The sequence below is a fragment of the Lepisma saccharinum genome, chromosome 2, assembly GCF_977018435.1.
Source record: "Lepisma saccharinum chromosome 2, izLepSacc3.1, whole genome shotgun sequence".
NCBI classification, from domain to species: Eukaryota; Metazoa; Arthropoda; class Insecta; order Zygentoma; family Lepismatidae; genus Lepisma; species Lepisma saccharinum.
Genome location: NC_139230.1, coordinates 189792807 through 189803854, shown reverse-complemented (window position 1 = coordinate 189803854; position 11048 = coordinate 189792807). Strand labels below are relative to the sequence as shown.

The window sequence follows — 11048 nt, the reverse complement described above, 5'->3', positions numbered from 1 at the left end:
CCTTCAGGGTTCACCCAGTACCTTCACCGGAAAACACCTATAGAGCACTACCTTCACGGTAATTTTGGACGAATCGTAGCCTTTCACGCTGTATATTTTAAGCTTCACGGGAAAGCGCCTATAGAGCAGTACCTTCACGGTTAACCCAGTACCTTCACGGGAAATCACCTATAGGGTAGTACCTGCACGGTTAACCCAGTACCTTCACGGGAAAGCGCCTATAGAGCAGTACGTTCACGGTAATTTTGGACGAATCGTAGCCTTTTACGCTGTATATTTTAAGGTTCACGGGAAAGCGCCTATAGAGCAGTACCTTCATGGTTAACCCAGTACCTTCACGGGAAAGCGCCTATAGAGCACTACCTTCACGGTTAACCCAGTACCTTCACGGGAAATCACGTATAGGGCACTACCTTCACGGTTATTTTCCAAACAGCTCAAAATAATAACCCCCTTTCACGTTTTCTTACAAACCTTACGCAGGTAACTGTCAGCGTTGCCAACTCTGCGGAACCGTTTACGCTGTATATTCACAGTGCCTTACTGTCTGCCACAAAAATTTCACCACAATATTTTACGAGTTAAACTAACCTAGTGAGTTGACAACATGTTGTTTCAGCTGTATATTTTAAGTTCGTTCACGGTGCCTCACTGTCAGCGTTGCCAACTCTGCCATCAATATTTCACCACAATATTTTACGAGTTAAACTAACCTAGTGAGTTGGCAACATTTATTCTATTATGCACGAACTAACATAACCTCTTCCAATGGTGAATGGCTCTGATTGGTGAGAAAGCCCCTCCCGAACATTTCATGGCCGATCAATTTTGTGCACGTGAGCCTCGAAGTCTTTTGTGCATTTCATATTTTTATGCTGTACAACACAAAAGTGAAAATAAAATTTCAATATTTGTTTCTAGCGATGATAAGTGGCACTTTTGGCTCTTTAACTGTTGTTTGAGCCGCAAGCTAAATTTAACTAACAAATCAAAACAAGCGCTCTTCAGGGGGAAGTATGCTTTCGAAAACAAAGAAACAATACAAATTCTAGCATTTCCTCTACCGATGAGCATCTTTTCTGTTCTGGTTAATTACGCAAGGGAAAAAAAGGGCGTTGGCTTCGAAAAAAAATCTTTACCAGTAAAAATGTCTGCGAGACCTTTTCTCGAAGCAAGAAGAGGAAAAATTAATAAAATAGTCTGAGCAGTGGGAAAGAAAGAAAAGCTCTATAACATGCCAACCAACGTGTTCGGCTACAACAGGAGGAAACCTGGCGCCACGCTTCCCAAGTACGTCAACATATCCAGCGAAGAGGTCGTCAAAGCTCGAGACATGCTTGACGATGCCTTGCTTGCTTTCCGAACCGCCCTGTTGGCAGCTACAATCATCCACTTGAACGGTATTGTGAAGCAGTTTGAAGAGAACACTGGCAAGATCTTCTTCATCTTCAACAACAATAGCATCTTCTACGAACTCTCCCTAGGTGGCGGAAGTCTCCGAATTGTGAACTTGCATCCCTCGAGCGGTGTCGCGATAAGTCTGCATCACGGGGAGAGTTTATTCAGGATCAAGCACGACAACATTAAAATCGGAGTCTCGTACGACAATGTTTCCGTCGGAGATCGTCTGTACGCCGAATCTATCGAGACGAATATGGAGCATCCGATACCGCTTTTTTTGGAGTTGGTGCTCTCCTATCCCGTCGCCAGTGTCAGTCGTCTATCGTAAGCAAGCAAGTAAGCAAAATGCAAGGAAACAATGAAGATAATAGATCCATATTTTTGCATCGGAGCCTTTGTTGTCTATAAGCCTCATGAGAGCAGCTATCGTGAACGAACTGCACAAACCTGCCCGCAGAAATTATCCTCGACTGCCCGTGGTCACCAAAGGGATAGACGACCTTTGGCAGGCCAACCTCGTGGAGATGAGCACGGGGAATCTCAAGGGGCTTCACAAGATCAACAAGGGGTTCAGATACCTCCTCACCGTGATCGACACTTTCAGCAAGTACGCTTGAGCGATACCCGTTGAAAACAAGACCGGGGTCGAGGTCAGCAAAGCTTTCGCTTCTGTTCTCAAACAGAGATCCCCTTGTTTCCTGCAGACCGATCGAGGCAGGGAATTAAACAACTCTGCCTTCGAGAGGATGCTCAAGGAGAACGGTATTCTTCACTATTCAACCTACAGCGAGCTGAAAGCAAGCATCGTGGAGCGATTCAACAGGACCCTCAAGGGGCTCATGTGGAAAAAGTTCACCCTCCGCGGGAACTACAAGTGGGTGGATCTGGTGCCCGAACTGGTGGAGGAATACAACAACCGAATTCACAGGACGATCGGGATGAAACCCTTGGAAGTGACCAAGCGAAACGAAAGGTGGCTGCTCTCCGAAGTGTACTGCAAACGAAACACTGGCGAAAAAATAAAGAAACCAAAGTATAAAATATGAGACAAGGTGAGAGTGAGCAAGTTCAAGCGCCCCGGAGTATTCGACAAAGGTTTCACTCGAAACTGGTCTACAGAAATTTTCACCGTGACCAATGTTCTCCTGCCTTCATCACCTCCCTACATCCCCACCTACAAGCTGAAGAGCACCGCTGACGGTGAGGACATCGAGGGTCGATTCTACGAGCAGGAACTGTCCACCACTAGGTTCCCGGACACTTACCTTGTGGAGAAAGTGCTCCGACGCAGCAAGGGCAAACTTTACGTCAAGTGGCTCGGTCTTCCCTCTTCGCAGAATTCTTGGGTTGATGCCATCGATATCGTATGAGCTGGGAGGTGACCAAGAGGCTCCCGGACGTTGGCGAAGATAAAGGAAGAAAGAAAAATGGCGAATTGCTTCCCGAAAGTATCAGATGTCTCATCGTGGGGCCCTCGGGTTGTGGCAAAACCACATTGATGGTAGACAATTTCATCCTGGCTCCCCACTGGCTCGATTGGGAGAGCAGACACCTGTACGTCTTTTCCAAGAGCCTCGAGCAATTGAAATACCGGCAGCTGATTGCAATCTACGACGATCTGGAAATAGCCACCTTTGCCTCGCAGATGGTACCTTTGGACGAGAGTCGTGAGAATTCGGTGGTTGTCTTCGACGATGTCATCCTTGAGAATCAGGAAGAGGTTCGCAGCTACTTCACTCGAGGTCGTCACAAGGGTATGGACTGCTTTTACTTGGCTCAGACCTTCTCGAAGATCCCCAAGCAGCTGATCAGGGACAACGCGAACTTTATTTCCTTGTTTCGGCAGGATGCCAGCAACCTCAAGCACGTGTACGACGAGTTCGTCGGAGGGGATATGACGTACGAGTCGTTTCGCAACCTCTGCGCGCATTGCTGGAATGCTGACGACTACGGCTTCGCCACGATAGACATGACTCGCAAACCGAACCAGGGGAAGTATCGTAACAAGATCAACGAATTTATCGTGATAGAAAATGTAATATAATAGTACGATGCGAACAAAAAGAAAAAATGAATGCATCACGATCTGCTAATGTAATCAATCTTCCTGTGGAGCTGCTCTATCAGATCTTCAAGATTGTGTCGGGTAAAGAAGAAGATAACATCCACAGAATAATTGATGTCGCCGATAGTTCGCCAGCGTTCGCCGTGCCGTGCCAGATGATCATGAAGGACCACATATTTAAAATCACGGGGAAAAAGATCGTGAATACCGAAGATCTTCACTCAATAACAGACGAAATGGAAGACATGCTTGATGGATATCATAAGCAGAGTGTTAGAAAATTTTCAGATGCATGGTACGAGATGAACAACAAAAAAGATAAGATCAACAATATCATTTCATTGACAGCTCTGTCTTGTTTCTTCCGTCGAAATAAAATAACAAAATTGTAAGAAAACAGATAGGCCCAAAACTTCATTTTGCAATGTCTAAAAGGAAAGCCGAAGAAAACATCAAGTTGACCGAGTACCTTGCTAAACGATTTAAAGGGTGGAAGGAAGAGAATCGTGGATATTATGAGCAGAAGAAGCGACAGGAGCAACCGCTCATCGATGCGATCGGTGACCTGGGCAAAGAAATCAAAGATGTTGCCGAACATAACAAGGACTTGATCACAGAGTTGGTGCCGGTGGCAGTTCGCAACATTACGGACTATCCTCCCACTCCTCCTTCACCCACCACAACTCTCCAACACTTCCAACTGCCGTCGCTTCCCACTAGGTTTCCGTCGCCCAGCAGCAGCAGCAGTTCGTCTTCCGTCGAGGGAATACGATTAGGACCGACCGCAGCCAAATATCTGAGCACCAAAGGCGATGACAGAGACGAAGTTTTTGGTTTGTATCCATCACCCGACCCTTCCGGGAGCGTCGTGTGGAAGATAGGCAGTTGGCACGTCACGTTCGACAAGGACGATATCATCATCTACAACGAGAGCCGAGCGGGACGCAGAAGTTTCTTCAAGAAGTACGCAGGCACGCCGGGGCTATGGGAACTGATCACTAGAAAACGCCCCGACGCCAACGTGTATTCCGAAGAGGATTACGACAATTACAAGGAAATTCTCAAGATGACCGATGCTTTGTATCAGAACAACGACCCATCTCAGAACAGGGTCAAGTCAAGTAGCAGCGAGAAGTACAGGAACATCATCAAACCGTTTTGGAACGAAATCAAGCAGCAACCTGGCACCACTCGCCTGCCTACCGCCAGCGGTATCAAGCGCTACTCCAATTTGCCCGTGGAATTCGTGTGGCTGGACGACGTTCGTAAACTCGTGGACCGGCTGCTGGTCATCGCCGGAGAAGAAAGGGCCGGAAACCGAAACTTTCACAACAAAAAGGTTGGCATCGTGGACATGATCGTTTTCAAACTAAGCCGCTTCATCGTCAACGAACCGAAAGGCATCGGGTATCTGATCAACATCATCAACATCTTGCCCCCGCGATTCTGGAAGCTGGCGGAAGGGAAGGGACTCATCAACGACATCATCAACAAATTGCTTTTCGATATGCATATTCCCGGCTACCAATACTGCGGTCCCGACACTAAATTGGACGCGCGACTGGATCGCGGTGATCCGGGGGTTAATCCCTTGGACGCTGCCTGCAAAGACCATGATATTGCGTACCGGGACAACAGGGATCTCGCAGCAAGGCACGATGCCGACATGCATTTGGAACACCGGGCTTTCCGGAGAGTGGTCAGCAGAGATGCCAGCATGGGTGAAAGACTGGCCGCTCTGGGAACGACAATGGCAATGCATACGAAAAGAAAACCCGGTTGGGGTTTGTAACAAATTTGTATTTATTTCATTTCAATAAAAAATATCAAAACTGTTCAATGATTCTCTCGTTCTTTACATCGTAAACAAACTTTTTCCCTGCAATCAGGACCACGTTGCATACTGTATTGTCTGGGATCATTTCTTGGAAATCCACGACAACCTTGATGCTCGTGCGATCGCTGATCACCACCTGCTTGCGTTTCGATGTGTTGATCACGTACATCGGACGTTTCTGGATAAACTCCGCTGGCGTGTAGTACATGTCGGTAGATCCTTCCATGGTGACCCTCTTGAACGCTGTGTAAGCATCGTACAGCTTCAGGTAATCATCTTCCGCGAGGTTGTAGTTCTCTCTGGGGAAAATCTCGTTACGCCCGTTCTTAAGGTAAATGTTCCTAACTTTGCAGTAGTCGAACATACTCGAATCCGCATTCTGACTGCCGTCGCGACCGGTTTGAAACACGACCACCACGAAGTCGGGCATGTCGTACTGGATGCTGTTGAACTGTGTCGTCACGTCGAACTCGAAGTATCGCCCGGACACCGTCCTCTGCAAGAATTGGTACATCTGAAACTCGAGCGGGATGTTCGGGTTCTTCATGATTTCTGCTTTGATCTTCGTGGCGTGGTTAGTTTCGTATTCGATGATCGGCATGCGAAGTTCCATGGATTGTATCACGCACTTACCCTCGGACGGGAGGCTCGCCTCATCCACGGCGCCCCCAGCCGTCGCGGATTTCCATCGCAGAAACAAGTTGTTGTCGTTGGACGCTCTCTTGAAAGTGATCCTCAGACCGCAATTCCACATGATTTCCTTGTAGTCGGAGAAGAATCCATAGAGGAGCCGCAGAGGGAATAGCACGGTGCTGAGTTTCCCGGGTAATTTGTTGTCGGTTTCGAAACCCGCCGCTTTGTAGTACGAACTCTCTGGCTTCGAGAGCGTCATGGTCGCCACGATGGTCGAAGTTAGTCCGGGGTTATCCATCCTGTCGATGACTGTGGCATGCTTTCTCACTTCCACCTGGGAGAAGAGGTGAGGGACGAAATTGTCTATCAGCCTGATGTTGGCTCCTGCGGGGTAAGCTGCATTTTCGTCCCTGGTGACAATTTCGTATCTGATGTAGAGGTCAGTGCGATGAGGATGCACAAACCCGTCACCAACGTCCACATCGAATTCGATGTCCTTGTTCGGTTCTTTGAGGTTGCAAAACGTCCTTCTGTTGGGAGGGAAGGACTGCAGTTCGTTACTTTCTACGTGATCCATCGTGCGCTTTCGATTAACCGTCTATTGTATTTACAAGATAGCCAGTACGGCCGTGCTCGTGGCTCCGGCGAAATCCACCAATTCACCTTTCTCGTAAGTTATAGTCAGTTCTACTTCACTGAACTTGTCGTGCTCGATGGGAAAAAAGATCAGTTTGGCTGGTTCGTAAAGAATCGGCTCCAGGAATTCCGAATTGGGCTTGAACGTCGCAATTATACCGGTTTCCTTGTGTGTTTGGTCCAAATTTGCGTCCGTCGATACAACCATGCCCTGAGCCAGGTTGCAATGTACGTTCAAAGTTTCTATGGACAGGAATTTGAGAATAGAGGACCCGACGTGCTTGATCCCCGGCGCCAACCTGCTGTCGTTAGGGAAACCCAAGAGCTCTCCGATGGATCCGAGGTTTATTTCTTCTGTGGCGGACGTAATCTCCACGCGATGAGTGACCGAACTCTCGGACAGGATGACGTTCGAAGGCAATTGGGCTTGCAGCGTAGTCAGGTTATATTGTCCAGGCGAAACGGTGATCTTCTTGCTTCCTACGTGGAGGATGTAGTTGTATTCTGTGACGTTGCGAATCAAGTACATGATGTCGAAAGCCACAAGGCCCAACGACTCTTGTTGCAGACTGATAACATCGTAATGCAGTTTCAGTTTGAGGATTGAAGTCTCGCTGGACAAATGCAGGACTAGCATTTTTCTTTTATCGCTATTGTTTTATCAAATCCGTTGCTCTCTGAAACATTTCCAACGACGTCGAGTCCCCGCTGCCTGTTAGTTGCGAAAGAATGACCAGCATTACGACGCAGAGATGACCGCAGACCACTTCGTCGAAGCCCTGCATCCTTTCGTCTTTGTAAAATATGTCGGACGTCGATTTCAGGTAGTTCGCAAGCGCGAGAAGTGAAACGCCACCGAAAGAATCAAAAACAAAAGCGCTTCCGTCCTCGGCAATCCAATAACATACCCAGTGGGTTCCCGGGTTGAGAGAATTATCCAAGTTGACCACTCCGCTTTCGTCGCCACTTCGGGTTCCGTTAGCAGGCAATGTATCGGACATGAACACACCTCTGAAGTTTATAACGTTGAACAATTCAGCTAGAGACTCAATATCTTCGTTTGAAAGGGGCACTTTTTTTTAAGGTTGAATTTCTTCAACGCTGCTGCGGTGATTTGTTTCTTTGTTCTTCTTCTCTTCAATCCGGAACCAGAAGCGTTCATCTTGCTTTCCACGGCGAGGTTGTGTCTTTTTTGCTCTTCGAGCTCTTTTGTATTCTTCTTGGCATCGATCACGGTTTTCGCGATCGCGGCACTACCACCTGCGAGACTTCCCACTGCTCCGAGAGCAGCGAGGATCGCGGGAATGCTGAAAATGAAACCTCCCTGCTTTCTTGACCTAGACTTTTGCAACTTGCTTAACTGTGGCCTGCTGAGAAGGAGCTACATCCCGTGTCCCTTCTTTAAACATTTGTTTTTCTTCTCGCGTTGCTTCTTCGTGAGTATAGAATCGATGTCCGAAACCTTTTTGAGTTCCGAGTAAGGGATTTGATAAGCCACTCCTTTCGGTCGCATTGCGAAGAACTCCTATTTTATTATGTCTGTTTATTTACTTACTGCTATCCGTGAACTGCATTCTGCTTCAGCTGCTACCTTCTTTTCTCTCTGTGCCACCCCAAGACCAACATTGGGATAGTGTAGGAAAGAACAATAAATGGAGAGAAAAGGTTTTGGTGATATGAGACTGCCGTTTATTTCAGAAAAAAAATAGATGGATGTCGGAAATGAAGTGAATGAAAAAGTGTATGCGTACAATTTAATACAGAAGCGTGCGAAGTGGATTCGTTACAGGATTAGCCTAATTACAGATATTGCATGATTTGGACTTCTCTCCGATTGGTGAATAGCCCCATGGAACGGTGTGAATACCGCAGTTCAAAACTTTTCTCTTGTCGTCCTCTGCATCCAACGCCACTTTGTTCAGTCTCACGGTCTTCACATCATGGTCTATGCTCGGAAACCTCCTCTCTTCCCGCAGGATGGGGAGTTTCTTCTTCAGGCATTCGATGTAATCCTCGACGTTTAACTTCCCCTGAACAGTGCTTTTCCCAACTCCCTTGGACTTCTTGATAGAGGCGACGGTCGTTCTGATACAATACGATTTAGCCCTGAGTCCCACGAACTCTCTGATGATCTCACAGTTCATTTCGTCCTTCATCAATCCTGGAACTTTCTTGTTTGTTGGCAAAATATTGTAGGGGTTCGGCTGTGGATAGCCCGAAGTGTCGAAATGTTCCTTCAATTCGGTTGTCATGCCCCTGTACGGATCTTCCTTCATCACATAAACGAAACTGTCCGTATCCATGTAAGCGATCTGGATTTGATTTTTGTATCGTGACTTCATGATGTTGTAGTGGAACTCGTACATTTGCAGTTTCGACAGTTCGAGAATTGCAGCCCTCACGTACGTCGGTTTGTTGAACGTAATGCAGGATTTGTCAAGATGAAGTAACGTCAGGTTCTCGTTGAAAATTTTCCTGCTCTTGAAGCGTGGGTTGGCAACCCACTTCCTGCATTTTTTTTCGTCCGAAACTATCTTGACGTCCTTGTATTTCCTTACATTCTCCATTGTTTTTCCGTAGATGGCGTTGTTCATCAGTTTATACATATCTTTATCCAGGTCAGATGTCGCCACCTGCCGCTTCTGGGTGTTCATGTTGATGTAGGGTTCCAGCCATTTGCCCTGCGTGAATTTCAAAACTCTGTGCACTTTAGTTAAAACAAGGCCCTGCTGGAGATAGAATTTCAGCAGTTTGCAGTGCACTACGTAATGATCCTTCCTCTCCAACGTCAGAAGCAGTTTTGGTTGATTGGAGCGAGGAGGACATTTAAGCTCAGGCGCCAGAGGAAAATCCGAATGGAGCTGGTGCAATTCTGAATTATACTCCAAGTTTACCTCCGCGAAGTATCCTGTCGATCCTTCAAAATTATCCTCTTGAAGCAGATGTTTCAGTCCTTCTTCGGTGATGTCCGACCACTCGAAATTAGACTGTGGCAGCTTCTGCGTCATCGCATAACCATACAGGTTGTTGGCGTCCAAGTATATTATGTAGCTGGACTCCTGATTGTGATCGTACTCGTCTCCCATGTACTTGTTGTTTGCTTTCGCATGTCTTAAACAACATTGCACGATGCCGCCCCTGATACATTTCTCGATGAAAAGCTGCATGTCGCATTGATCTTCCGCGAAAAGTTGCAAACGAATGCTACTGGAATACAACATGGCATTCCAGGTGAATCCCGGAACACTCACGAAGTGCGCAGGGTCGACTTTGTAATCACGAATAGCGGTTTGACGAAACGCTTGGAGCACATCGAATAGGAGAAGCACGTCCAGCTTCAAGTATCGATCGTGGAAATCACCCAGCGAGCAGCATCGAAACTCGTTCCACATACGTTTGGCGTGCGCATAGTCTTCGTCGGAACACACGAAGTCCTTCAAGGTTGAATTAAAAGCGTCTTTCGACGGAAGACCCGTCTCGTCGAACTTTTCGGGCCCATCGACGTACTCATATGGGTACACTCCTTTCCTTCGAATAGCGTCCAAGGACACATCTGGAAAATTATCTCTGTTAACTTCCGGCATGTCCAACATGGCGACGCATTTTTCGAGGCTAGCCTTGAGAAAGCGGTAAGAATCGATGAATCTAAGTTCAATTCTTCTGTATTTTGGCTTCTTGCCAGCAGCGCGCAACTTGCACTCATCATCGCAGGGGATCATTTTGCTCATCTTACCATGATAGCCCGGTGGAATATTCAGCCACTTGCTGATAGTAATGTATTTCTCGTCGGTCTCGGCAATCACACGGATGGATTTTTTGTCATAGCCCAGCTCTTTGACGAAATGGTGAAGATCATAATTGCTGAGGCCGTGGAAAAATACCGGCACAAACTTGGCAGTTTCAAGCTTCAAATTGCATCTATAGCATAACGGACTGATGTACTGACCCGTTACGTGATTGTGGTGTGCCACTTTTATCACACAATCATCAAATTTGGACCCGCAATTTGGACAATGTGTTGCACAAACAAACCTCAATTCTTCGTCTTCGCTAAGATCATTCATGGATTTAGTCCTAAACAAAACATCACCTCATTCCTCCACTTCCTTGACTAGGAATTCCAGGAAGCGTTTTCCAGCCTCGGGTCCCCGGTAAAGAATCGGTTCCTTGCTATCTTCGTCCGCTCCTGCCATCCAGTCCACGTAGTATGCGAAACTGCAAGGTATGTGATCGTGGTAGGCAGTAGTTGATGATTTCGCCGGATCGGGGTCGCAGATCGCCATGGGCTTCAAGAATGCCTGAACGTCCGCAACGATGACAACGGGGACCTCCAGCTGGGACTTGTACTTTCTGAACAAATGAGAACCACCAGGGAACACGCACCTGGATGGTTGATGCTGCAGGCATTCTCTGAGGTGATCCTGCAGTCTCTCCTTAGCGGTTCTTGAACCTAGGTTGCTGAAAAATACCATACAT

At 47.2% G+C, this 11048-nt stretch overlaps 1 protein-coding gene across 1 annotated transcript; it reads right to left on the bottom strand.

Moving 5' to 3' along the window:
- Positions 1–8368: 8368 nt before the first annotated feature.
- On the bottom strand, positions 8369–10636 carry LOC145983799 (uncharacterized). The gene has a single exon (XM_083116845.1). The coding sequence runs from the start codon at positions 10634–10636 to the stop codon at positions 8369–8371; it is 2268 nt and encodes a 755-aa protein (XP_082972971.1).
- Positions 10637–11048: the final 412 nt, after the last annotated feature.

What these genes read in the sequence shown, in the direction of transcription:
- LOC145983799 (XM_083116845.1), bottom strand. Translation starts at nt 10,636, where the DNA reads ATGAATGATCTTAGCGAAGACGAAGAATTGAGGTTTGTTTGTGCAACA.